Source organism: Coffea eugenioides, chromosome 2 (genome assembly GCF_003713205.1).
Source record: "Coffea eugenioides isolate CCC68of chromosome 2, Ceug_1.0, whole genome shotgun sequence".
Taxonomy (NCBI): domain Eukaryota; kingdom Viridiplantae; phylum Streptophyta; class Magnoliopsida; order Gentianales; family Rubiaceae; genus Coffea; species Coffea eugenioides.
This window is the reverse complement of record NC_040036.1, coordinates 10,230,279-10,258,195: the sequence shown is the minus strand read 5'-3', so window position 1 is coordinate 10,258,195 and position 27,917 is coordinate 10,230,279. Positions and strand designations below refer to the sequence as shown.

Here is a 27,917-nt window from a genome sequence, read left to right as displayed (position 1 = left end):
ATCACTTTTGTTGTGAGACGATGAAAATACAGATGGCATTAGCAAATTAGTCTAGAAGAATCGTGATGCACATTCCCCTGTAAGTAACATTAAGCTTGCGAACAAAGCGAGCATCATCCAATCTCTTGACAATATAGAGGGAGACAATTATGAGATACAAGTCTATAACATGAATTACAAGCTGCAACATAAAATGGTGCAAAAAACCACTCACTCAAAGTCAGATCTCATCATTAAATAAGATGCTAGCGATTTCAAGTATGCTCATACATCTCTCAGTAGTCGTATGATTCACGGATAAAAAATGTAATTTGCCAGAATCTCAATCAAGATCTTGATAGGCATGTGCAGATTGCCTTTGATGTAGTATAGTAAAAAAAACGAAGCCTTGAAGGCAGTTGCAAAGCCTACAGAAAACTTTTCTTGGAGCAGCCAACCAGCATGTCCAACCATATTCTACCTATAGCATGACAACTGATCAGAAGCCATTTCAAGCATCCAGAACATGAAGTATTCAATTCAAGAACTCCTCAAAATACAAGCAGAACGAAATAATTCAATGTAAACAGTGTATATTCACCCAAGCATGAGAGATCTCTAAAACTAACCAGAATTCTTGAACTTCCTCTGAAATCAACATAAGCAGGAATTTATTTAAATTAAAAAACAAAGAATCTATGATAAATCATTTGTATCAACTGGAACCAAAAAGTTGCACAGTTAACAAAATTATAGCAAGAATCACTTTGGACAACTCAAATCAATAGCCATAGGAAGCCCAATAACAAACCTCAGTTATAGATTTCATGTGCTAGCATGCCTTATCCTTGACAGCAGGACTCACTTGAAGCAGTCTTATACACATTTCTACAAATTTGTACTACCTTACTAGCTAATACTTAAACTTGGAAGCCCTCACTCAAAACCCAAACTGAGCTGCATCAAGATTCATGGTGTTGTAAAACTAATCCCTTTACTACCTAGAAAGTTTTTTTCTCTTCCGACAGCATATGTCGTTAGAAAGTTCAAATTCAGCCATTTTAAACAACGATTAATCTCACTGCTCCAGAACAAACTATCGGCTATAGTATCTGGAGCATCATGTGATCAGTGAAGACACCCAGCTTCACATGCCACATGATGAAAGGGCATTGTTTGAAGATTTCTGGTTTACACCATGTGGGATAACTTAAACGCATGTTAGGGTTCAGAATGAAACCATGGACAGTGAATTCACCCAAAAAATTAATTTACTAAAAACTACAGCCAATGAAGACCATAGTAAATCTTCTAGTAATCTTATAGTCCACAACTTCACATACAATCATTAGATGCAAGAATCAAGCATCCAAATAAGATTAATACTCTGCCTCAGCTAAAACTTATCTTATTTTATAGATGCAGAAATTGTTTCAGAGTTGAAACAATTTCAAAAACACATATGGTCATAAAGACTTCGAGAATTCTTCATTAAATGAAGCATAATTTTTGTCACATGCCTTATCACCTTATTTGCAGATAATCCTCTGTAGCGGTGATCTTGTCCTTTGTCAACTAAGCTTAATCTCAAATGGAGCTCCTGGTTCGGTTTATTATGCTCCTGTTTAGTTATATATCTATCAACTGCTTACATGTCTACGATATTATCATGAGTTAGAGAATCCATCCTTGTTAATATCTTATAGCTGCATTTGCATCTTCATCTGATTGGTCTGGTGCTTACTACACCAATTTAAAAAATCACTATACTTTGAGGAATAGCGCTAGATTCGAAGATAAGAAAGTCTTCTCAAAGGTTTAGATTCATTGGAACTTGGCACCTCTTTTAACCATTAGATTAAGCCTTTTTGCCGCAGATCTCGGCTCCTCGAAAGCACTTTAGTTAACTCTTGCATATTAGTCAAGTCATTTTTCCATGATCAGAACACACATCACTTGTTTCATAGTCACTAAGATGTTTATAAGCGGCAAAATTATTCTTCATAATGACCATAAAGAAATGAAATTTTAGCATGAAAAGAAGTTGACCAAGCCAGGATCACCACTATGAAGGTATCTTTGCAAAGAAGGTGAAAAGTTAGCTTTGATTATGAAAACATTTCAAATACAGATAAGGTGATAAGATTTTCAGAATTTGTTTCAACGAATTAAGCATTCTCAAAACCTTATCACTTTATCTGTATTTAGAATGGTCTCATATCCGAAGCCACTACTGTACTATAAAAAAGAGGAGTCTTAGCGGAATGAGGCAAAAGTCAAAAAAGTTCACTGTTTATCTTCTATCTTCCTCAAGCAATAGAATCTTACACTCAATAGCTGTGGGTACAATATTGAAGTACAAGCTCATTTACCCTCAAAAAGCCTACTTTCTTTGTGTGTTCTTATCTAGAGGATGTTGTATGATGTCAAAAGCTACCAAGTTTTGGTGCCAATCTATTATTTATGTCAGCTTCAAGTAGGTATAAATGAAGACATGTCTAGAACTCGTTTAATAGAACACAAATATCATTCTAGACAACAACAACCATTCTGATCTTACCAATAACCAAGACTCCACCCCCGAAGCTATGATCGTTTACCGCGTCAAGTAAAGAAGGCACCTATATGTCACATTTAAGATCAAAAATTGCAAACTTGACAGACAAGCATCAGAAAAACCCAACGACAGATCAGCAGCAATCAACAAGCACAAATGTTTCCGCATAGAACAAACACCAAGACACGTATAAACAAAATCAATTCTTTGATGACACATATATCACTGAGACAACAACATTATTCACAAATAAAACAAGCCAAAAATTTATACCTTTAGTTAACTTCCTCACAGCAGTAACCCAATTACAACAGTATAATTTACAAAATTCCAAGCTGATGCCACACCTCTCATTCATCATCCTCGTCACTCTCATCACTAAAATACCCTTTTCTCTTCTCCTTCTTCTTCTTCTTCTTCTTCCTCACCTCCTCCTCCCCTCTCAACAACCTATCCTCTGCCCCCTTATCCACCACTGACGCCCAATTATCCGTTTCAAACAACGCCATTTCCTGCTCCTCCTCTTCCTCTTCCACTTCTCTTCTTCCCCAGCCTCCTCCACTACCCCCACCGTCTCTCCTTCCCTTTTTCGAAGGCGCCGGCCTTTCTCTAGGCCCCAACAAATTCTTTGGACACTCATACGACAGATGCCCTTCTTCGCCACACTCATAGCACCTACTCTTATCCTTGTACACTCTCTTCTTTATAAACTCCGGGGCCCGGCCGTTATCAGAAGCTATGGAAGCAGTTAGGGTTCTGCCGTTGAGGACTTTCTTGTCAATTCCCTTCACAGCTTTTATGGCATCGTCGCGAGACACGAAGAGGATAAATGCAACGCCTCGGCTTTGGCGGCTGTAGCGGTCTTTAAGGACGGTGACTTTGGCTACTTTTCCGAAGTTGGAGAAGATTGTGTGGAGATCGGAGTTTGTCAAGGAGTAGTCTAAGTTGCTCACGTAGACTGTTGATTTTGATGGAGCTAGGCCTCCGCTGCCGCTGCGCTTATTGGTGCCAGAGGAGGAAGAGGAGAGCTGATTAGGCGGTGGTGCCGTGGAGGAGTAGCGGTGGTAGAAGGTGTCGTCGTCGTCATCGTCGTCGATATGGGTTCTCTTTCCCGACATTTGCCTTTTTTTCCTCCGAACGGGGGAATATGCTAATATGCTATTGCCTGTGTATTAAGTATTAACGATGTAGTTACGAGAAACCCAAAAGAGGGAAAAAAAATTGAAAAGTCCTTCATACCACTATCTTTGCCAAAAACATCCCTCTACTCATTTTTATGAAGTTTAAGTCCTCCAACGTTTAAGTTATAACTTCAATAGAAATTAGGTCCTCCAACATATCCACAAAATTAGAAGAGGAGCTGTGATGTCATAGTCATAAATTGTAGCCTGGTGTTGGCAATATTAAACCAAGCTAGTTTAGTTAATGGCTAATATATTTTATTTGATTGATTGAATTAAGTTGTTTGCATGTTTTTTTTAGAATTTATGCTTACGATAACGTATCACTTTTTATATCGAATGGATTAGTTTATAATTTTTTTAGTTGATCCTAGAAAGTTTTTTAATCAATTGGATCGAGTTTGTTTACACTTCCTTAAGTCAACTTAAAAACTCTATATATGTGTAGACTCATAGTATATTACTACTAGTGAGTCTAGTGAGTCGTTGCCGAAGAATGAGAGATTTTGTTACTTTAAAAAAATCTTCATTTATTTCTTGTGCAATTTCCTCTTGACCTTTTCTAACGGAAGTTAGAAATTCGGTTTTTATAAACCTAAATCCCAGAAGAAACCTCAAAAGTCGGCAACTCTTGAAGTCCTCCCAGGGACTTATAAACCCAAACCCAACCCCCCCCGGGAACCGATGTGGGATGGCAACTCTTGTGCAATTTCCTCAGTTTCTAATTTTTTTTCCTTGTGCCTGAAATATCTGCACCGTTCAGAATCATGTGGGCTAAGTTCCCAACATAAGGTCTGGACGTGCTTTATTTGCTTGTGGATTGGAAGGGGTAAATCAAAGGGAAGAGTAACATTTGGGAAAGGGGATTCAAACTCATTCCTGTTTCCAGTTTGGCAGAGCCTTACGAATGTATCAGGACTAAACCTAGTGTTAAGGCATGCTTTCATTTTGGTAAAATTATGCGTGCTTTTTGACATATTTTGCTTTTAGTGTTAGTAGCGCAGACCATAAGTGACTGTCAATCTGAATTACCAGAGTGGATACATTAATGAAAAGCCATCAACCTGTAGCGCGGGATCAGAAAATGTCCAAGAAGTGGTTCCACAAATATGTATAGCGTTGCCATCTAGATTCCAGGCATTAACTTTCCACGGCCGTAAAGAAGCCACAAAGTCTTGTCCTTTTGTGTTTTTGTGGTACCCTAAAAAAGAAACTAGAAGCGTTTCATAACTTCATATATTTACAAACAACGCATTGAAAAAAGGAACTACAGCACGAATCACATTGAAGAAACCAATTTTCCTGGCTCAGCAGAGCTTTCAGTAAGTGAGCCCTTCATCCACCTCTTCAGCATCTCTAGTGCTGCTTGCGGTTGATCCATGGGAACCATGTGTCCGGCATCGTGCACCTGCTTACCATAAAATCAGTCAGCTGATAAGTATCTGCCACAAACTAAAACTCTCAAGACCAAAAGGCAGAGAAATGTATAGCAGAAACCACTTGCAAAGCTGAACACATAAATGTGTTTGTGTGTGTGTGTGAGTGAGAGAGACAGAGAGGGAGACCTTGAGGAAACTAAGTGGTCCATGATTTTTCAGCAACCCTGCCTCAGAACTATCAACCACAAAGGGAACTTCAGGAGATGATTTGAACTCGTTTTGACCACTCCACTCCATGGCATGAACCCATCTCGAATTGCCTAGTGAAAAGTACACCATGTTCATCACATATTAGTCAAATTCTTAAGATTTTCAGATTAAACATAACTCGTGACTCTTAAGCACAGAAAGCTCACCAAGCCAGTTGCATATAAGATCGTATTCTCCAGCATAAACAAGTAATTTTATTCCATCCTCGAGAAGAGCAGGAATACCAGCTTCAAGGTTTCTCATCCAATCAACAAGCATAGCCTGATACACAGTTGGACTACAAGAGACAAAATCTAGATCTCCCACTCCCAGAGCATTTCTTACAGTCTTCTGATTCAGAAAATTATCCAAGTTTGAGAAGTCATAACACAGGCTGCCCTCGCACTTCTTTCGGATGTCATAGTACTGCAAATTTCACCATCAATCCTTTCTTACTCAGAAATATTTTAAAAGAATTGGCGTTTCATATTCAGTGCTAGTGGAGTTCTAACACTAGAAGATAAAACCACCTGTAAGGTAAAATTAAAATGTTCCTATGCTATCAGGGAGAGACAAGAATAATATCATACATTTTCAGCAGGTAAGCAACACGAATCTTTCTGTCTCTTAATAAAAAATAAATTAAAAGAAAATGCTCAAGACTTGGGTTCGAACAATGTCAAGTATCACCGAGAGGTCTGTTAGATAATTATGACAAGAAACCATAGTATGTGTAACAGCAAGGAAGCAAAGTGGGGATCTGTGTGACAAGTTCCCTCAAAGCAAATTCAGTTATAAATATATCGAGCAGCCCTATAAAGTATCATTCACATTACTTATTGAGTCTTCCTGTCAAAGAGGACAGAAAATGCCCTAAAAGGCTAATCTGATGAACAGAAATGAACATTCATTAATGCCACAAAGCTTCTCCAATCTGAACCTCACAACATTCCTCATTTCATAAGTTGTCACCACTGTGCACTCTGTAAATGAATATGTGTGTGTGTGTGTGTATAAAATCTTCCCCACATAATTTCAAATTAAGGTTAAATACTCAATGTTAGAGATGAATTTTGCATTAACAAGCTGTTGTCAATGACAATTTTTTCTTTTTTACCTGATTTTTCCCTTAGAAATATATAAAGAGAATTATTTTTGTGTATGAATCAGTTTAAAGGGTGTATCTAGTAAATATTAACAACCAGATGAGGTTGTTACGTGATTCCTAATGCAAATTCATATACAGTTTTATTTTACTTTTGAAACACTTGTTAAAAACTTTAATTACTTCATTAACTACTCTCCCTACTAGGTTATCAGTAAGATGAAAGACACGCTTGATAATTGGCTGCCATTTGATGGTTTTCTATATTTGAATAAGTGGGAGATGCAGTAATAAGTGCAAAAAAAAGTAAATAAGGAAAGCCATATGACTTCCTTACATTTATATCACCAGCATGTGCCATGATGGAGCTGAACATGGCGTTACAAACCAAATAGGAAGCCAAGCAAGAGATTGTCCCATCTGTGCCTGAAAAAGGGGGGGGGGGGGGGGGGAAAATGCCTTAAAGCTGGAAAAGCAGCATTTCTAGTAGTGGAAGTTGCTGGTTTCTTTTGGAGAATGAATAAGTGATGTTTCTGGTTTCTTTTCGAGGGGTTTAGGTTGTGTATGGGGACACATGAGATACATAAGTGTCATTACCACAAAGCTTTATTGCTGTCTCACACACTGGAAGCACCTTGTTGATACGGTCATGATCAGAGTCTGAAATAATCCCCATGTCCAGTGCATAATCAGTGTATGCTCCATACTGGATTCCTGGTTCAGTCAGCCCATTACCAATAGCAAATCCCTGTTACACCACTCAGTGTAAGGTCAAACCACAATCAGTACATAACTTGAGTCAACAAAATAAGGAATACCTTCAGATTGATGTGAATTCCTTCCTTAGCTTTGTTTCCACGGTGCACTCTAGCAGCAAAAGCTGGAATGTAATGACCAGCATATGATTCCCCTGTTATGTAGAAGTCATTCTTTGCGAACTCACGATGCTTTGAAAAGAAAGCCTATATAGAATGGATACATACTATATTAGCATTGCTAATCAATCATCTCCTTCAATAACTAATTATCATGTGCTGCCTATCAATCAATATGGCCAAAAATGGGTATCAAGAATAATCTCTTTTTCAGGAAACTTATTCAAAGAATGAAACAAGACAACCTGCAAAAAGTCATATAAGTCGTTGCTAATTCCGTCTTCGTTATGACGAATATCACGCCTATCAGTGCTGTAGCTGAAGCCAGTTCCAATGGGCTGGTCCACGTACAATAAATTCGAGACCTGCAAACAATAACATTTCAAATGCTGTCATTTCTCCCTCCTCCATTCATCAGTAAACTGTAACCCAATATGATATTAAGCAAAGGAAGCACAATCAGTACAACAGATAACTTTTGAGATGTATGTCAAATTCCCAGTCGTGCTATAGCTTAGATATGAAGCAATGCAGCAAACTTGAATGTTAGAATAGCATCTAACTGTAACCCAATATGATATTAAGCAAACGAAGCACAATCAGTACAGCAGACAACTTTTGAGATGTATGTCAAATTCCCAGTTGTGCCATAGCATAGATATGAAGCAACGCAACAAACTTGCATGTTAGAATAGCATCTCCTTCCCCATTGATAGAGCAACATCCACCCAAATTCCCTTCCCTGCAATATGCTTTTGATACTCTCCCTCCCTCTGAATGTTCAATTTTACCTCACCCTTGCACTGATTTTCTAAAAAGATTGAGACTTAAAATAATTTCCTGATTGAGTTCCAGTTGCAACATGCCTCTTCTATTTTTCAGCTCAAACAAAAAACTACTTAAAGGAGTAAATATAATAGCATAGGGGAAGACAACTGAATATATTTGGAGACCTAAGGAGCATCCATTGAGTGGATCATCCTTTTCAATCTCTTGTTTAACTCCAATTTAGAAAATTGACTCAACATGAGGCATACACCATGGAAATTATCTGACAGGATATTCCTCCGTGCTTCAGCTCTTTACCTAAGCCACATAATCTAGAATCTAAGAAACATCTTTCTCATCTTCTGCTCACTATGGATGCATTTGAATAAGAAACCAACAGTATATTCACAACATTGATGTACTTTTGATTTCTTCCACCAGACTTTGGCTCTAGCAACAAAAGATGCAATTACCCCTGCTCTTTTAACAGCATTACCTCTAAAGAAATTTGACACGACAAAGATCACAAAACTGAGAGAACTGCAAAAAGAGCGAAAATACCTTGTCCCAGCCATAGTCATTCCAGAGAAGAGACAAGTTTTTAGCAATACTGAAAGGTCCATTTTCATAAAAGAGTGCTAATTCACTGCCGCAACCAGGTCCGCCAGTCAACCAGATAACGACTGGGTCTTTCTTGCTGTTGCGTGATTGGAAGAAAAAGTAAAACATCCTAGAAAACCCAACCAGCACAAATTAGCAAAGTCCTGATCGCAATCAGCATAAGTAAAGCAGCCAAACAAAGCAATTAAATTAACCAATCTAGATAGGAAGTACAATTAATTGAGAGAGTCACAACAAAGCCACACCACCAGAATTTAGTGCTTTGCTGCAGGTCCAGTAGCAATCATAGTGCAGGTAAATATTGATTGAAATACAAATAGAAAGAAGAAACTCAAATCAAAAGATACTGCTGAAACTCTTGAGGTTTGCAATGTCTAACTACATACCGATAAGAAAAGAACATTCGCTCAAAGATAAACTCAATACAGGGGTTTTACTACCACTGAAAGAAAAAAAAAAACTCAAACTGAAAACTACAAATTTCCTTAAAATTGTCCCAAATATATAATGTATATACCACGACCTACGGATGATAAGCTAACAATCAACAATTAACAATTCTTTTCCCAAAAAAAGGACCTCGAAATGATACTGAAAAATCCACCAAAAAATTCAATAAAATGTAAAAGAAATTGCAAAATTAACAAAAATGCAAAGAGAAAAAGTTGATCTAACTATGTCTCTTCAAGAAATTAACCTGGCGGCATGGGAGTGCTCAATTTTGAAATAACCAGCATGATGAGCAAGGTCTTGAACGGTGACGCTAGGATCGGAGACTAAGTTGGATAACTTCAACGGCCTTTCAACAATTTTCTCAGCTTCAGAAAAGGAGGAAGAAGACAGAGGGTCGTGATCGGCGATGTTGATGAGCTGTTTGGGGAACAAATTCAGCTGCCGGATCAACTTCTCGGCGTGCACGGACGGAAAGTACGCATTCGGAGGCAATCGGAGAAAAGCATGGGAAGAAAGAGGAGAAAGTAGGACGAAGAGAAGAACAAGGATAGGAGATACGAAAATCGAGTGCTTCATAGTTGTGGGGAGAGGGAGGGAGTCGACGAGATAGGGTTTTGGGATAGAAAATGGAAATGGGAGGCGGCTTTTTGGGGGAGAGGGGGAGATGAGATGGGGATTGTATATAGAGAAAAGAGTATGTAGTGGGTGTAGTGCGCGATAGCGTCAAGGGAGGAACAACAGAATCTGAACTAACGGTCAGAAAAGTGTGGAGGGAAGGGGATGGGTTCATGACAAAAAGAAGTACTACAACCGAATGCCTTAAGCGTGAAGGCATAGGGGTCACTGAATTTTGCGAGTGCTGCGGAGGGAAAAGAAAAACAAATCTGGATGGATATTTATGTATTAATAGGAAGGAAAATCCGTGTCTGGCATTGCACTGTGGAGTTCAATTTGGACCAGGGGCCCAAATAGTCAAAAATCATTTGGGCAGTCTTTGTTTAATTCCACATATATAATTCACTTTCAATACACTGTAAAAATAGAATCAAATTTTATGAGCTCTACACGTGATATTAAGATCTAAATCTTTTTTTTTTTTCTGGCTAAATCATGACTGTGTTATATGCAATCGTTCCTATTCCATCTCCGTTAAATTTCAAAAGCGTCAACCACTCATTAAGATAGCTTTTAAGTATTAAATTTTTGGACAAGAATGAAATTATTTTTTTTAAAAAAGTATCTAAATATAAAGGATAATAAATATGAGTATATGCATTCATATAATAAATTAAGTATCATTTGGATTAGTTATTTTTTGAGATATTTTTGAAATATTTTATTATAACAGTGTGTATGAAAATTTTTTTACTGTAGATATTTTTTGAAAGTGTTTTTAAGATATAATTTGGAGTATTTTTTTAAATTTAAAAATTTTTGTGGCATTTTTTAAAAATTACCACCACCACCCCCCTCCCTTCTCCTTGTTCTTCTTCCTCCTCCTCTCCTCCTCTATCTCTTTCATCCTCACATCTTCCTCCTCCCTTTCTTTCCTCCTCTTCTCCCTTCACATTCTCTTCCCCTTTCCCCACCACGCCTCACCCCTCCCCTTTCCCCCACCCCATATCTAGTCGAGGCCAAATCGAGGCCTCTGTTCACAACATTGCTGCCAAATCATAAACTCTAGTTAAGACCAAATTTGGGGGAGGGGAGGGGAGGAAGAGGAGGGGTAGGGTGTGGCTGGAAAGGGGAAGGGAGGAGGAGAGAAAGAAGAGAGGAGAGGAGAAAGGAATGGATGATGGCGGCGTTGGGTAAGGCTGGTAGTGGTGGGTAGTGGTGATCAATGGTAGAAGAAAATGATTAGATTTTTTTATATATATTTGGAGTTGTTTTTGATATATTATATGAATACAGTATTTTTAAAATTATTTTTATTTGTATATTATTGTATCATTATATATGAAAAACTTGTTATTCAAAAAATGAGGAATGCAAACCGAGCCTTTAGGTGTCTTGGAAAATTCATAAGTATATAATATTTCTCATTTCTTTTAAAGTGAGAGGATGGTGTAAGTGTTGTGAATTGTAGAAGAAGTAAAAAAAAAGTAGTATTAGTAATAGGTAATTCAAGAAATATATTTATGACAGTGATGTGATGCTGTTATCTGTGGCATTATATAATGCGTGGAATGCATTGTAACATACCAATTAGTGTAGGGATAGATACATATATACACGTATACACAATTAATTTTTGTAGAATGCAATAAAAAATTACAGTGGTGATGGTGTATGATGCGTGGAAATTGTCGATCCGTTGTCCAATCTCTCTTGCTTTTCTTGTGCCTCTTTTGTTTCATAACTTGCTTAATACCGTAGTAAATAATTGCATACTGCTTCATAACTTGCTTCACTACCAATTGCAGTTGGGCATTGTGAGCAAAGACAAATGCGCTTAACCAGAAATTAGAGGTTAAACGAGATTGTACTTGGGATAAACTTGAGGGTACCTGGTGTCGAAGATGGTGGCCATCAAAGTAGGTGAAGGGCTGTTCATTGTCAAAGACTTTAAGCTAGTCTATCTTATATCACAGAGTACCCGACAAGGGTAGGAAAGCCGTCGGAAAGCCATTTTCCCGACCTTGTTTGGACCCGACAAGGGTAGAAAAGCCGTAGAGTATGAAGACTTTTGAGTGAAGTAACAGACTGAGCAAAACCGTCTGTGGCTTACCATTCCAAACTTCTTCCTTCTTCTTCCCCTGTTTCAAGAATTTCTAAAGAATGATGCTGAGGGCTTTAAAAATCATCCACATTGATAAACAGAAGAAAAACATGAATAACCAGTTTCAAGAAAGATCACTGAAAACATGATTGGCGCATCTGGAACACTAGATACTGTTTATATTTGCATGACGCAAATAAGTATAGCATATCAGTAATCGGTTACAACAGCATCCTCTATTTCTTGATAAAGTCAGCTACTTTTATCTCTCTTAGCTAATACTACAACAGATCTTGCAGATGCCTGCACTAACCAACTTAAGGATTTTAAACCTCCAAATAAACAATAAATGAGAGGGTATCTCTAATTTATTTGGATGCTTGATCGTATTCGGCAAAGTCAAAAGTGACATATATTTCCACTCTCAGTGCTATCCAAAGAAGCAACTGCCCAGAAGACAAACGGGGGCACTTTGTTTTAGTCAAAATGCCCCTCATCGTGCCATATATCAACTAAAAAGTCCACCATCTCCTGCACAAACTCAAAACACCAGAAACCAAGCACATAAACACCATAGAGAGAAGAAAAATATGAAAAGATCAAACCTATGCATAAAATGTGGGACCAGTGCTGGAATCCATGCAAACATTTTAACTGCTAATTCCTTACCGTTAAAGGAATTCTTTCAGGGAAGGGCTCATTAGTTGAGAGCAAATCCTCATAAGTCGTTGACCAGCTGCAAGAAAAAAATTACACATCAAATTTCTACCGCAAAATACCACATTTAAAATGACATACTTACAGAGCAACTCTTTCTTCTTCTCCTTTTCTGTTTTCTTGTCACTGGGAGGGTTTGGGGAAAAGGGGGGGGGGGAGGGGGTCTAGCAATTAAAATTAGACGGGAGCACTGAGCTTTCCACATGCATGTAATAAAACAAAGAAAAAGTCCAAAATGGTGAAACAGTAACAATAATCTTCTGTGCAACAAGGTGATTGTCAATCTTTAAGCTTTATGGAGGCAACTCCCCTACAATTCCTTTATGCATAGACAGATTCAGGCTAACACAATAACAATGAAGTCTTTGGCATAGTAATTATTGAGACATGAAGTGCATATATGATGATATACATGTCTGTGCTTACATCCAGAAAACCATTTTTGTATTTTGCTTGGAATGAACATAGCTGGCTTGTTCTTCTTCATTTCTTCTTATTGTTCTTCAAGGGGCAAGGGAAGAAATGCTGAAGAATTGCAATAGATCTAAAGGAAAAAAAAAATATAGCTGCTCATCTCTTACCTTTAAATATCAAAGCCAAACCATGTATAATATGCACCGTAGTGCTAACTATATGACCAAAACTTTTATTTTATCTAACTAGTGCCTTGCTTAAATGTCATAATCATAGGTGACCATTCAGGAGTGGTCACTAACTTAAAAAATAACACAGATTGTGGTTTTCCATTTTCTAGTTTCATATATTCCCGTAGTTTTCAAAGCTTTCTTTAAGATAAAATTCTGGATGAAAACCTTTTACTAGAAAAGCCAAGGAATAATTTTGGGAGGCAACTTGGTAGCTTGTGCCAGACAGTTTCCAGAGGCTGGTGGTTATAATAGTCAAGATAATTAGCCAACCCAAACTGGATGGAGCCACTCAGGATTGTGTTACCTAAGACATGTAGAATTCATGCACTAACTAGGCCTATTGAGTGTTACTCCTTTCCTTATAAGCCTATCCTACCAACCTAGATCTGCTAATTGGCATTCTTTTAAGTACAAAAGGTATTTGCTTTCTGCATAAACTAGGAACTTTTAGGAATCAATAAAGAACTCTATGCCTAGACGTACACTAACAAGACTATCAATACTCAATATCTTCAAAGGGATAGTTATCAAGACTCAGATTCTATTGATGGCATCTGAAACAGTAAAACAAACTTCTACAGCACTGCTGTAGCCAGATCTTAATCCACAAAGGACATAGTATCTTCAGAGTCATAAATGCAACAGTTCTCTCAGTGTTCCAAGAGAAAGTTTCAAGAGAGGAGTGTACCTTATAATGGGGTCTTTCTCTATCCTTATTGATCTCTGGTTTAGATCTCCTGTCCATCTTTTTCTGCTCTCGTGCCATGCATTTGCAGCTACATAACATATTAAGCCACATTAGCCTTACCTTTTCATTAACGGTGAAGATCTCAAAACTGCATTTAGCATATACTTTTTACTGACAATTGAAAAATATGATGTTCTCATCGCTGTTGATCTCACTGATCGTGAACATAGAGACAAAACTTTTCTTAAGTATGGCACCATCTTAAGGCAGATAGAGTGCAATATCCCCAGAATCAGACTGGGCATAACGCAATATCATCAAATCAGAGTGAAGTATAATGCAATATCTTCAGAATCATAGGGAAGCTAGAGGAGATATCAGAAACAAGGACTGATATCTGCAAGAGTGCAAAAGGTGGTGCTAATTTCAGCTATACTAACAAAAGAAGTCATTCTGACCTTACAGCACTTAAGTAGGTCACAACACAGAAACATCATCAATTTCGACATGAAAAAGGCAAACTACGAAGATCTCAAAGCCAACTATTAAAATTCAAATAGAAACAGAGTCCGCATATCAACATATTTTAGCAGGCTGGAATTGGCATTTCCACATCCCATGGCTAGTTTAAAAATATCTTAGCGGATCACTAATTCAAGTGCAGAGTCATAATCAAGGACCTAATTGCAAAATGGATTCTAGGCAGATACAGGCATAATCTTGGTACATCTGATTGTCTAAAATGAAACTTCAGGATATTTCATACATCCTAATCCACTAACATACAACCGAAACTGCATAAAAGAGCCTATGCTTTCTGAATAATCCCTATTTTACAACAATGTAGATGCAATACTGACATGCTTGGAAATACTATTTTGGGCCTCAAATAGGTAAGACACAATTCATGAATCACCATTTTCCTGCTTTAATATCAACTGAAGAACAACAATTAAAAAACTTGCCATGATTAACAAATACAGGGCTGTTTGAATTATCCTCTACAGGCTTTTTGGCTTCATTAGTGGGTGTAAGTCCTTCAAAAGGCTTCTTCTCATGGAAATGGCAACTTACAGCTGTGACGTCCATCGTCTGCATGCTGAGAAACCATTCCCTTTTGCAACAAAAGAATAGTTATGGCAAACTTTACCTTCTATATTCTCTCAAAGTTGTGTCAAAGGTGTGGAGAACAGAATTGTAGTTTATTTCTGAAAGTAGTCCTCACTCTGCAATGAAAATGGAACATAAATAAATGCAGTACATGGGAACAGTTAAAGGCTTGAAAAAAAGAAAATAACAGTGATAAATGACATGCTCCTTTAAGAGATAAAGCAACTTTATCATAACGGTTCTGGACCTTAAAATCAAGCACATTTAAGTCAATATTCATACAAGGTAAAGAAAATATCACAATTTTCATAGTTGATTACAAAAGGTCCACACGGGATCTGTACATAATCTGGAGTATGTTCTCACAATCAAGAAGGAATATTGTAATGGTCTCTGCACTCATAGTCAAACAATTTCCAACTTATTTCTCGCAAGGAAAGGCCTAAAGCTCATACATCTTCTTCTAATTCCTTAACCTGGTTCGTGACATATAGATTCTTTTATGGTTGACAATCCTATCTGCTTCTCTTCCTCAAAGCGGGCAGATGGAGAGCCATGCTTCTTTTCCTCAAAGAAGGGTATCAAGGGATGCTCTCCCATAAATGCTAAAGTAGTTAACTATTTAGCATTCCTCCCAATGTCATTCTTTGAAGGAGCACCCAAGTACTCCATTTCATAGACTGTCCATATCTTGCCTCCTATATGACTACGTATAGGCCATATTAAGTGACTATTATAACACTGTTAGTTTTCTTATCTCGCAATTTTCATATTAAGGACTTCCTTAAACTTCCTGAAAAAGATTGACCATATCCAACCTGGAATGGAGGAGGAGGATGATAAAAGTATAATACACGCGATTCTTCCTTCAAATACACTAGAGTAAATGAATAGATGAGACAAATAAAGACAAACATGGTCAACACTATGTTTGCCAATCATTAAAAACTGAATCTTGATAGTATTTGCATCTTTAATTTAGCAACAAAAGAAAGTGTTAGAGAAATTAACCACAAAACATCAATGCCATAATGATCCCCTTGATTTTATCTCCTCCATGCAACCAATAAACATCTAGATTCCTTTATTAGTCTTAACTGTAGAAAATCTTAAAATTAAATATATTCATCTTCAATTCCATTCTTCAGAAATCCAGCTCAGGATCAGATTTATGAAGTTCTACCCTTTAATCTCCTTTGCACCAAAGCCAACCCTCTACCCCTGGTCTCTACGCTCAGAAAACAAAACCAAACCTATCCACGGTAAAACAGATGTAAGAACAGGGTTGCAGGAAGACTACACCAAAGATATTGCTAAGCTATCTATTCAGAGAAACGCTGCAGGCTGCATAGTCTCAAGACTTTGTCTTGCTCCTTATCAGTAGGAAAAAGAAAAAAACCCAATCTTTGTATCTTTTCTCATGGTCACAGTAATAATTTTACCTGCCTAAAACCAATAAAATCGTGAAATGTAAAATCTTGAAACGCAATCAAAAGCTTATCCGCGTACATTAACCATCTTACCTCTTCTAAATTAATTTGAGCATCTAGCAATAACATGCCTGAAAAATCAGCCCAACTTCATAAAACTGTAATAGTAGATAGAAAACCCCCACGAAACCCCTGAAACTATTTTCCATGAATCAGCCATGCATTGACTTCATCAGCATGCCAAACACAAATAAACAAGACAAACAACAAAAGACAGAAAAAAATAATGCAAATAGAAAACACAAAACTAAAACTAAAAATTATACTAATAAAGAAAGAAGGAATAAGAAGTCGTACCTTATTCGGGCTGTCTTGAAGAGCTGCCCAAAACGAGAGAGAGGAGAGACGAAAGAAAACCCAGGAGCGGGCGAAGGGGTATTTATAGAGGGCTGGAGGCCGTAGCACATGTGGCGCATTGATTATGGTTTCTGTCGTCACTTTCTGATTTTTCTTCCGTTCCTATGATTTTGTAATATTTATTAATTAGCTTTTCTTGAAGAATCGGCATGCTGTCCATTTTACGTTTCGGGATTTTCTTTCAGAGATGACATGGCGGGGGGCTTTTGATTGGAAAAAGCCACGCTGCTGAGTTGTTTGACTCTAATACCCTTCACCAACCTCTCAAGGTTTGTCAATTCCGTCGCTTTCTGAGGTCCTTTTTGGTCATTAGATAGCTGCAGCTCGAGAAAAATGTGCAATGATTAGCCGTGCGGAGATTTTCTTCATTTTCGTGCGGCACGAGCTTCACAGGACGCGCTGGCAGCAAGACAGAATCCAGCTGCTGCCACCTCATTTTCTTCCGATTCGTTTAAAAAGTTTTCTTGTCTTTTTGATGAGATGGATAGAAATGAATCAATCAATATGAAAATAAAGGCAAAAGAATCAAATCACACCATCTTAGTGGATTTAAAAAATATATATATTTGTCAGGGCGTAGGCCTACAGTAACTATAGTGGATTTGGGCTAATCAACTATTTCTAATGTAGAATTTTAAAAGTTTTAGTTTGAGTGTACGTTAAGAAATTAAATTTCTTTGTTCATATTCTAAAATTTAGATATATTTGAAAATGTCATCAGAAATCAAATTTCTTTGTCTATATTCTAAAATTCAAACATTCATGAAAATGCCATCAATGGGTGTGTAAGTATTCGTTTTCTAAAATTTAGATATTTTTAAAAATGTCATCAGAAATCAAATTTCTTTGTCTATATTCTAAAATTCAGACATTCGTGAAAATGTCATCAATGGGTGTGTAAGTATTCGTTTGAACCGTGGTGATTTAGTCCCGTCTAAATTCTCTTTAAATATTTTCAGGTCCTTTTCTCAAATATAAAGTAAGTGTAAATACATTATTGTATCCTAGTGAATTTGGGCCAGTTTAGATCTACGGATAGCCCAGATGCCCCCGGTGCTCAAAAATTTTGCTTACTGTGGGCTTTAGAAGTTATTCATAGTCTAAAGCATTTCGTTGCTTAGTATTTGACTCTACAAAAGGTAGTTTAAAGACAGCTTAGCGAATTTTTTTTTTTTTTTTTTTAAAGGGATAAGATGAGATTGCCCAAAAAAATAAATCGACAATTATTACTTTCGGCTTTTGATTATCAGTGTACAGCTGAAAGCAGTTGAATCAACTTACAAATAAGACGTGGTCCGCGAAACAAGTGGTATATAGAAATTATTTAACATAAAGGGATCCGAAGGCACAAGCCGACCTTAGCTCAGTTGGCAGAGCGGAGGACTGTAGTGTGATAAACATGGATATCCTTAGGTCGCTGGTTCGAATCCGGCAGGTCGGAACCTTTTTAATACATTTTTGGGATAATTTCAGAAACCTCAGGGGAGGTTTCTAACATTTACATTCACCTCCCCTGTGGTTTGAACAATTACACTAACCTCCCCTGAGGTTACTAATCCTTTACAAATTCAGTCCAAATGATTAAAATATTGTTTTAGAGAGTGAAATTAGAATTTTGTACCTGATTTGCCCTTTGTGCTACATATCCAATGAATGACAAAGTATTACAAATTAATTAATAATTAATAAACTTTAAGGAGCGTAGTTTATAGGAAAAAACGTATTACTTATTTAAAGTACCAACTCTTTACGAGTATTTTACTTTCAAACATTTACTTTATTACAAATATTTATTCTCAAATACAGATTTGTATTACTCTCAAATATTTAATTTTTGTTAAATAAAAAACCTACCAGTTTTTCTTCCGTAGAAATATTAATATAACACTTTTTCAATTTTAGTTATAAATATTTATGTATTTAGCATAAATTAAATGATTCAGGATTAAATACTCATAAAGAGCTAATACTTTACTCATGTAATGGATGAAAACCATAAAAAATTAATACTTTATGGGTCATTTCTTTTTTAAAAAAATATTTAATTTATGTTAAATAGATAACCTACTGATTTTCTTTTTTTCAGAATATTACTGTAACACTTTTTAATTTTTAATTACAAACGTTAATATATTTATCATAAATTAAATATTCAAAAATAAAATATCTGTAAAGAGTCGTTACTTTAAATAGGTTATGTGTATTTGCCTATAAACTATACTCTTTAAAGTAAGGAGTATAGTTTATTGATTTAGCTAGTAGAGAATCTTTTGTAGGTGGCGGGGTTAGTCCTCTTAAGAGACAAAAATGGGTATGCTTTTGGTAAAACGATTAGTTTATACGTGTAAGTACGAGCGTGCACACAAAAGTGGTTGGGTCTATTTAACTGTCCGCACAATCAATAATCTTTGGTAAGCCTTCGACGAAACTTCAAAGAGAGAGAGAGAGGGGGGGACCGCACTGGATCAACGTAGTATTATGTAAACTATTGGTATAGTAGCTGTTATGGTACTTGTGTCTAAATGAAATATTTGTGCTTGAATCTCGCACCTTCTAAAGAAGCCAGGCAAAAGGAAAAGAAACATATAATATTATTGTTCTTTGAAACATTTTCAAAAAAGATGGGTGAAAATGAAAGAAAACTTTAATTCCGAGACCATTTATTTTATCAACTACACTCCTTACTTAAATTAATAAACTACACTCCTTAACTTAAATCAATAAACTATACTCTTTACTTTAAAGAGTATAGTTTATAGGCAAATACACATAACTTATTTAAAGTACCCGCTCTTTACAGATATTTTATTTTCAAATATTTAATTTATGATAAATATATTAACGTTTGTAATTAAAAATTAAAAAGTGTTACAGTAATATTCTCGCAAAAAGAAAATCAGTAGGTTATCTATTTAATATAAATTAAATATTTTTTTAAAAAAGAAATGCCCCCATAAAGTATTAATTTTTTATGGTTTTCATCCATTACATGAGTCAAGTATTAGCTCTTTATGAGTATTTAATCCTGAATCATTTAATTTATGCTAAATACATAAATATTTATAACTAAAATTGAAAAAGTGTTATATTAATATTTCTACGGAAGAATAACTGGTAGGTTTTTTATTTAACAAAAATTAAATATTTGAGAGTAATACAAATCTGTATTTAAGAATAAATATTTGTAATAAAGTAAATGCTTGAAAGTAAAATACTCGTAAAGAGATGGTACTTTAAATAAGTAATACGTTTTTGCCTATAAACTACACTCCTTAAAGTTTATTAATTATTAATTAATTTGTAATACTTTGTCATTCATTGGATATGTAGCACAAAGGGCAAATCAGGTACAAAATTCTAATTTCACTCTCTAAAACAATATTTTAATCATTTGGACTGAATTTGTAAAGGATTAGTAACCTCAGGGGAGGTTAGTGTAATTGTTCAAACCACAGGGGAGGTGAGTGTAAATGTCAGGTTTCTGAAATTATCCCTACATTTTTCTATTACCTGAATTACGCTTGGTTCTGACAAATGACCGCATAGACAATGAATGGTTGCTCGAGACTAATCCAGAGATTAAAAAAGTCATCGACATCGAAGTACAAAGGTAGCACATTTATACAAAGAACAGCAAATCACTGGAAACGAAAAACAGAGGAGAAATCCTGAAAGATCCAGTAACAAATGACTCCGATCATATTCCATTCCTATCAGAAACAGACCTGAACTTTTGTTTGTTTCTTATTACTCTCTACCCTTCATATTATGCAAACCTAAATATTTCGAAAACATGATAAGATCTTCCGAGAGCAAACCACCTTGTACACAACCTTTGAAGAGCAGAGATGTTTTGGTATCAAGAGGTCTGTGTCACCACAGCTGAAACCATTGTGCTCATTCCACACATGTTGTGCCCTCGACAAAGCCGGTAGTAACCATGTTCGCCCCAACGCTTCCCCCTTGAGTTCTTGATAATCCAGTATGGCTTGTAGCCAAGCCTAAGGATTGAGAAGCCTCTAGAACCATAGCCCACAAGAAGAACACCATGGTTGATCCTCTTTTTGTCACAAATAAGAGGACATGACACACCCCCGATGTAAGTTTGCATGAATACCGCATTCAATCCAACTGCATGGTAGAATATCTCCTTTAGTGGTTGCTACAATAATAAGTGGATTCCAATGTATGGAATATTCACAAATATGGCCACTCCTTTACATGAAGTAGAATGTCTTTTTTTTCCAATAAAATTTCTACCCAGAAAACATTTAGCAGCAAATATGCTCAAGTGCGTATGCTCAAAATTCATGCTCCAACTGATCAGGAGAAACAGAATTTTGTGAGAAAAATAAATGCATCTCTTATTGATAATATTCTTGTTGAAGATATGTGATCTGATATTATGGAAAGATTTGATAATATAAATATTAGGAAAGATTTGATTATAGTATCATATATTAATTAGGTATCATATGATTATAGTATCATATATTAATTAGGTAATAGTATGATTATAGTATCATATGATTATAGTATCCACTTGTGTATATATATATTTGTATATTGTGTAGTCCAAAGTGAAATAGAAGAAAAGTATTTTTTCTCTCCATTTTTCTTAGTTTACATGGTATCAGAGCCCGTCTAGGGTTCTGGGAAAAATACCACCTTTGCTTCTTGTCAATTCCAGCCTTAATTGCTGGTTCCTTTCTTATTCTCTCCAGCCTTCATTGCTGTTCCTGTTACTATACATTTTTTTCCCCCCTCCTATTCAATCATGGCGGATGCTACATCCTCAACGCGGCAATTGTCTTCAACTATGGAAGAAGAACAAAGTACACGGAACACAACAGAGCTTCAAAACATCCAGGCAGCATATAGACTAAATGGAAAAAATTATTTGAAGTGGTCTCAATTGGTTCGAACATTCCTGAAAGGAAAAGGAAAGTTGAGTCATCTATTGGAAATAGCACCGGATAGTGAAACGGCGGGGTTTGAAGCATGGGAACAAGAGGATTCAATGATCATGTCTTGGTTATGGAATTCCATGATTCCTGAAATCAGCGATACATGTATGTTTCTTCCTACAGCAAAGGCAATTTGGGATGCCCTTCATCAGACATATTCCAAGGTTAATGATGCAGCTCTTATCTATGACATCAAGACAAAGACAACTGGAGCAAAACAAGGGACAAAAACAGTGACGGAGTATGCCAATTTTCTGCAAAACCAGTGGCAGGAACTGGATTATTACAGGGCACTTGATTTGAACTGTAGCAAATGTGCAGTGTTTATCAAGAAGTTCATAGAAAGGGATCGAGTTTATGATTTTTTGGCTGGCCTAAACTCTGAATTCGATCTTGTACGAATTCAAATTCTGGGCAGGCCAGAGTTTCCTTCTTTAACAGAAGCAATATCCCAAGTACGTGGAGAAGAAAGTCGCAGGGGTATTATGTTAGAGCTACCTTCAATAGAAAATTCAGCCCTTTTAAGTTCCAAATCTCAGCGGTTGGTACTGAAAAAGGTTGCTGCGGACAAGACCAATCAAACAAGTGGGCAAAAGAATCGCGAGGAGTTGTGGTGCACATACTGCAAGAAACCACGACACACCATAGATCAATGCTGGAAACTACATGGGAAACCACCCACTCGTGAATGGGGACAAAAAGGTGGCCAGCAAAGACAGGCTCATATGTCGGTTCAAGATCCAACTCAAGTGATTGGAGGGTTTAGTATGGAGGAAATTGAGAAGCTTAAAAGTATGTTAGAGACAGTTGACAAACCAGCAACTAACAATTCTCAATCAAGGAATCCGGGTATGTGTTCATTGACACTTTCAGGTAAGGCTCTAGTCTCTTTTGCATTTAGTGTTTTAGGCAATGAGCTTAGGAATGTCTGGATTCTTGACTCTGGTGCTACGGACCATATGACATCATAGTGACAGGAAACGATGAAGTAGAGAAGAAAACTTTGAAGTGGTGCCTAGCCAAGGAATTTGAAATAAAGGATTTAGGAAAATTGAAGTATTTTCTGGGAATTGAAGTGGCTCGATCAAGGCAGGGAATTTTTATTTCTCAACAGAAGTATGTTATGGACCTGCTCAAGGAAACAGGCATGACAGCGAGCAACCCAGTTGGAACTCCCATTGAGCAGAATCACAAATTGAGGCTCATGGAGATACAGCAGTGGACAGAGAGATGTACCAAAGGCTTGTTGGGAAACTCATTTATCTCGCACATACTAGGCCAGATATAGCTTACTCACTCAGTGTTATTAGTCAGTTTATGCATGATCCTAGAGCAGTTCATCTACAAGCAGTTTATCGAGTGCTTCATTACTTAAAGGCACATCCAGGGAAGGGAATTTTATTCAAAAAGGGTCCTGAAATTGATCTGGCAGTTTACACAGATGCAGACTTTACAGGGTCTCCAGTTGACATGCGATCAACTTCAGGATATTGTACATTTCTTGGAGGAAACTTAATATCCTGGAGAAGCAAGAAACAAAGTGTGGTAGCAAGGTCAAGTGCTGAAGCAGAGTTCAGGGCTATGGCAGCAGGGGTATGTGAATTATTGTGGGTTAAAATTATCCTAGAAGACTTGAGGATTCAATGGAGCAAACCGATGAAGCTATATTGTGATAACAAATCTGCTATAAGTATAGCTCACAACCCAGTGCAACATGATCGGACGAAGAACATAGAGATAGACATGCACTTTATTAAAGAGAAACTAGAAAGTGGACTGATTTGTACTCCATATGTTCCGACAGGACTTCAACTTGCAGATGTGATGACAAAGGGACTGTGTAGCAACATGTTTCATGAAAGTGTTGTCAAGCTGGGAATGGAAGATTTATAATCACCAGCTTGAGGGGGAGTGTTGAAGATATGTGATATGATATTATGGAAAGATTTGATAATATAAATATTAGGAAATATTTGATTATAGTATCATATATTAATTAGGTATCATATGATTATAGTATCATATATTAATTAGGTAATAGTATGATTATAGTATCATATGATTATAGTATCCACTTGTGTATATATATATTTGTATATTGTGTAGTCCAAAGTGAAATAGAAGAAAAGTATTTTTTCTCTCCATTTTTCTTAGTTTACAATTCTTACTTGCAAGCGGGCCATTATGCACTACATTGGCAGCAATTTGACTCTCATCCACAGGGATTTTTGTGAAATTCCGCACTTTCACCGCAACTTTCTCAGGATTGAATTTGCATTCTCCGCGTTTCCCAGTATAGGGATAGGTTACCTCCTCCTCTATACCTCCTGCCTCTATCAAGTAGTTGAAAGCAGTTGTCATTAGCCCTCCAGAGCATCCATCATCACAGTCATCTTTTTCTTTTAAATCACACTACAGAGAAAACCACAAAGAAACAAATTCATGTCTCATAGACATTGTCAACCAAAATACGAAGGATCAGCCTCAACTACAATTAAAGTGTTCGTTTAGTCCTATCCTACATCCACATGATCCAAAAGATTAGCCCTTTGGACTAGTTATTGCAAACATGTTAAGCTAGAAGAACTCATTTGCCACCCAGAAATGGCATTAAATCTTGCGAAAAGCCAACTGATCAAGGAGTTTCAAAGAAACTTAACCAACCATATGATCACAATCCACAAGCTGCTGTTCACTTAGGCTGAGAAGCTTGCCAGTTGCAATGAAATTAGCTCCTTCAATAGCTCCAGTTGTACTAAAAGCCCAACACGATCCACATCTTCCCTGCAATGTATAACTTTCAACTTATAGATAAGATGGAATTAATGAAGCTGTTCTTCTTTCCATGGGAAAAAATTTTGGCACAAAATTACAGCCTTGATGGAGCATATCTAATTGGCAATTGTCATAGATAAATGCTGTTGCAAAATTCCAATTACAGCTTCAGCTAGCGTTGCTACTGCTATGAACTAGGAACATAAGTCACATATTTACTGGCCTGCACCATTATTACAAAATACGTACAGCAATTTGTCCATGCATGACATCCAACAGGCATGTTGATTTCTAACAGAAAAACAATGGTCAATTTTGAATTCGAATTTGGACACGAGTTAGCCAAATATAATGCCTAAAGTAGGAAAAATATCTTGAGTTCTGATATATTAACCCCTATATATTTCCAACACCATTAGAATATGGTGTTATAAGCACTTTACAGACTTTGCCATAAGATATTTGGAATATATGTAACCATAAATAAAAATGAGAGCAGAGTTTCTTAATTGGAGCCATCAATTTCTTTGGAACATTTTTTTTTTATTCCTATATCATATCTACACAGCCTAGCTAAAACTGGTAGTGATTCCCTTTTTTCGCTCTCTCTCTTCTTTTTTTTTTTGGGTAGATAAAACTGGTGGTGATTCATGTATGCACTAATCGTAAATGTGGATGAAACATCAAACAGCAATACCATAAACAGCAAGGTACTCAAGAAATTTAATTATATCCAACACATTTATTCTCAGTTACTACCAAAATTATGAGTCTCTACTTCACCAACAATTAAATTAAGTGAAGGAACTCAGTTACCCAGTCTAATTTCAGTCTAAAATGTTCAGCCAAACTCAGTCTGCAAGACTACCAATATTTCTTTAACCTTCTCATCAAAGTCAATGGGGAATTCATTCAGCTAGCTTCCGTGCTTTAACACTATTTCCACCTCCCCCGCAAATGGTCACGATTGATACACATTAAATGGTAATAAAACAAATGTAGTAGCAAACTCAAAAATTGGATTGGCCAACTCTAGAATAATATGAGTCGAGAATTACCTGCGTCTTGACTTCGGTCACAGCACCTTTTTCTCTCCAATCAAAACTCTCCGGCAAATCAGATACATGCATCATCACCTCTGCTGCACTCTCATCCCCATCATCTTTCCCCAGCTGGGTGGTCCCACCAACTCCAGCGCCACCTTTAAGGCCCATGTACGTAGCCTCAAACTCCTCCTCGGTAAGATCAGAGAACTGGGTGACGCCGTGGATTGCGGAGGGGTCCATGGCCTGGTGCTCCGCGGCCTTGATGAGGTTCTTGGCAAAAATCCCCAAGCGGTGCACGTACTCCTCGTGCGTAGAGTAACTTTTCTCGTACTCCTCCATGAAGGACTTGAAGTGAAGCTCTGTGGTGGTGCCCAGTAGACGATGGTTTGCAGAAGACCTACGTGGGTGGTGGCGGTGGTGGTGGTGATTGTCAGTGACTTGGCGTATCATTAACGGGTCTTGTACTGGATACTGAGTTTCATGTTGGAAAGTGGTTGAAGAGATGAGTGCGCAGGATAAGAGGGTAATAGCCAGAGTGCAGGTTAGCATCAGACCTCCGCTTGTCATCATCATCTTTGTGGCTGTATGCATCACTCTGCAGTCTGCTCCTCTCTTGGACGGTGGTTTTGGACCCTGGTCTGGAATGGAACGGGGAGGAGTGTCGTAGAAGGGGAGAAGAAGACGGTGCAAGGAAATAGGACTGTTGGAGCCCGAAGTGACACTTTTGCCCCTCCTCGGAGCACAAAGTAATTAAATTGTGCAAGTACCATGAAATTAGTTAACAAATTTTATCACAAAATTTATGTGTCGCAACACAATAAGTCAAATTAACAAACGAAAAGAAAAAGTTCATTCACAAAAAGCCACTTAAAGTCAAGAATAATAATATGAAAATTTTTAAAATTCAAAAGATGTACCATAATTTAGTTTGTAACTGTCATAAGTCGTTTAGAATAGATTTTTTTTTTAAAAAAAAAAACTCATTTCTCATGCAAAAAAATTTATAATATAGTTAAAATTCAATAAATGATAATCAAACATAACGTGTAAAAATGTATGTTAAAATTTTTAAGGTGTCGTTAAGTTTTTAAAACAAATTATTTCAGGAATAATATATCAATATGTCTTTAAATTAAATGTGGAATGCTTCATCATTATCATTGCCTCTCTCTTTCCTTGATGTATAGGAAAAAGGTGGATTTTCATTCCATAAGTTTATGGTGCAAACTAGGAATGAAGAAGTTTCATTTGTTTGTAAAAACCGACGGAAAAAAGAAAGTTGAGGATTTTGTACGAGGAAGAAAAGGAACAAACAAGAAGAAGAATGCATGAAAAATGGTTAGGGATAATTTCGGTATTCCTATGTGTAACGCTGCATGCAAGCTTCTTCTCCCTCCATGACGACACGTGCAAAAGCCTCAGCTCCTTTGCGTCCTCCACGTATCCAACATTCCAACTGCAACTTCGCCACTTGGTCCGAAGATCATATAGATTTAAACGAAACGTATAAAGACTAGTTCCTTTTTCTTTTTCTTTTTTTTTCCCATTTGAGCCCAAAACCGCAAGCTTTGAGGAGTCCGACATAAACAAAGAGCCCACTGCACAAAATAATTGGGCAATTGGATTTGGGCTGGCTTAGCTATGCATTCCTTTCCCTCACCAACTTGAGCATCTGGACACCAGTTCCACTTTTATAGGCTTGGAAAAACTATTATGTCACATTTTACATAAAATGTTACTTAGATTTAACAAAGTAGGCCTATCACCACAATAGCGGAGTTGGGTAAAATTCTTTCGTGCGATCAAATATTTATTCGACCCATAATATATCAAATATTTCCCATGGAAGACATTTTCCGAAAAGAATATTTTACTCCCCACCAAGTGAACCCTTAATTTGGTCATCTTCTCCGACATGGCAACAGTAAATAGAGAATTTGGGCTTAATTTTGGTGTTCTTCAACGATGCCAAAGAATTCACAGCATCCCTCAGTAGTTGGAAGTTGGTAAATGGTAAGTTGGTCGATGGACGTTGGACAAAACTTGCATTAAAATGCAGCGTAACGGAGTAAAATATTCGAATCAAATGGTAGCAGTGTACATGAAAAGAGATGGAGCGGAGGTCTACATTAGAAAAGACTCGCGGGGATTGATACGAAAAAGTCTAAACACGTGCAATCCAAGCAAATAGCAAAGTTCCACGTGCTACTAACCTGGGGTGTCAAGTTATGTGG

The 27,917-nt window shown here is 36.9% G+C and overlaps 4 protein-coding genes and 1 non-coding gene across 7 annotated transcripts; 1 reads left to right on the top strand and 4 right to left on the bottom strand.

The window, feature by feature from the left end:
* Nucleotides 1–65: 65 nt before the first annotated feature.
* Nucleotides 66–3,696, bottom strand: LOC113762377 (U11/U12 small nuclear ribonucleoprotein 31 kDa protein). The gene is made up of 2 exons (XM_027305810.1): nt 2,810–3,696; nt 66–460 (listed from the first exon to the last, which is right to left on the bottom strand). The coding sequence occupies exon 1, from the start codon at nt 3,652–3,654 to the stop codon at nt 2,887–2,889; it is 768 nt and encodes a 255-aa protein (XP_027161611.1). The 5' UTR covers nt 3,655–3,696; the 3' UTR covers nt 66–460; nt 2,810–2,886.
* A 1,068-nt stretch (nt 3,697–4,764) lies between these two features.
* LOC113763982 (serine carboxypeptidase-like) lies at nt 4,765–9,906 on the bottom strand. Its single transcript, XM_027307989.1, has 9 exons — nt 9,412–9,906; nt 8,655–8,823; nt 7,571–7,690; nt 7,269–7,412; nt 7,048–7,198; nt 6,788–6,876; nt 5,513–5,771; nt 5,283–5,416; nt 4,765–5,125 (listed from the first exon to the last, which is right to left on the bottom strand). The coding sequence occupies exons 1-9, from the start codon at nt 9,741–9,743 to the stop codon at nt 4,997–4,999; spliced, it is 1,527 nt and encodes a 508-aa protein (XP_027163790.1). The 5' UTR covers nt 9,744–9,906; the 3' UTR covers nt 4,765–4,996.
* A 2,112-nt stretch (nt 9,907–12,018) lies between these two features.
* LOC113763983 lies at nt 12,019–16,896 on the bottom strand. 3 transcript variants are annotated; one of them, XM_027307990.1, is made up of 5 exons: nt 16,836–16,896; nt 14,904–15,164; nt 13,939–14,026; nt 12,556–12,622; nt 12,019–12,417 (listed from the first exon to the last, which is right to left on the bottom strand). In XM_027307990.1, exons 2-5 carry the CDS (start codon nt 15,034–15,036, stop codon nt 12,364–12,366), a joined length of 342 nt encoding a protein of 113 aa, XP_027163791.1. In that variant the 5' UTR covers nt 15,037–15,164; nt 16,836–16,896; the 3' UTR covers nt 12,019–12,363. The 3 variants fall into 3 exon arrangements, with proteins under 3 accessions (XP_027163791.1, XP_027163793.1, XP_027163792.1); XM_027307992.1 differs by having other exon boundaries at nt 15,013–15,164; XM_027307991.1 differs by lacking the exon at nt 16,836–16,896 and adding an exon at nt 16,572–16,592.
* Nucleotides 16,897–18,247: 1,351 nt separating this feature from the next.
* Nucleotides 18,248–18,336, top strand: TRNAY-GUA. Its single transcript is given in 2 exon segments — nt 18,248–18,284; nt 18,301–18,336. It is a non-coding gene; the product is annotated as a tRNA-Tyr (tRNA).
* Nucleotides 18,337–20,474: 2,138 nt separating this feature from the next.
* On the bottom strand, nt 20,475–26,321 carry LOC113760626 (probable cysteine protease RD19D). The gene is made up of 4 exons (XM_027303283.1): nt 25,696–26,321; nt 24,527–24,646; nt 24,031–24,274; nt 20,475–21,026 (listed from the first exon to the last, which is right to left on the bottom strand). Exons 1-4 carry the CDS (start codon nt 26,272–26,274, stop codon nt 20,755–20,757), a joined length of 1,215 nt encoding a protein of 404 aa, XP_027159084.1. The 5' UTR covers nt 26,275–26,321; the 3' UTR covers nt 20,475–20,754.
* Nucleotides 26,322–27,917: the final 1,596 nt, after the last annotated feature.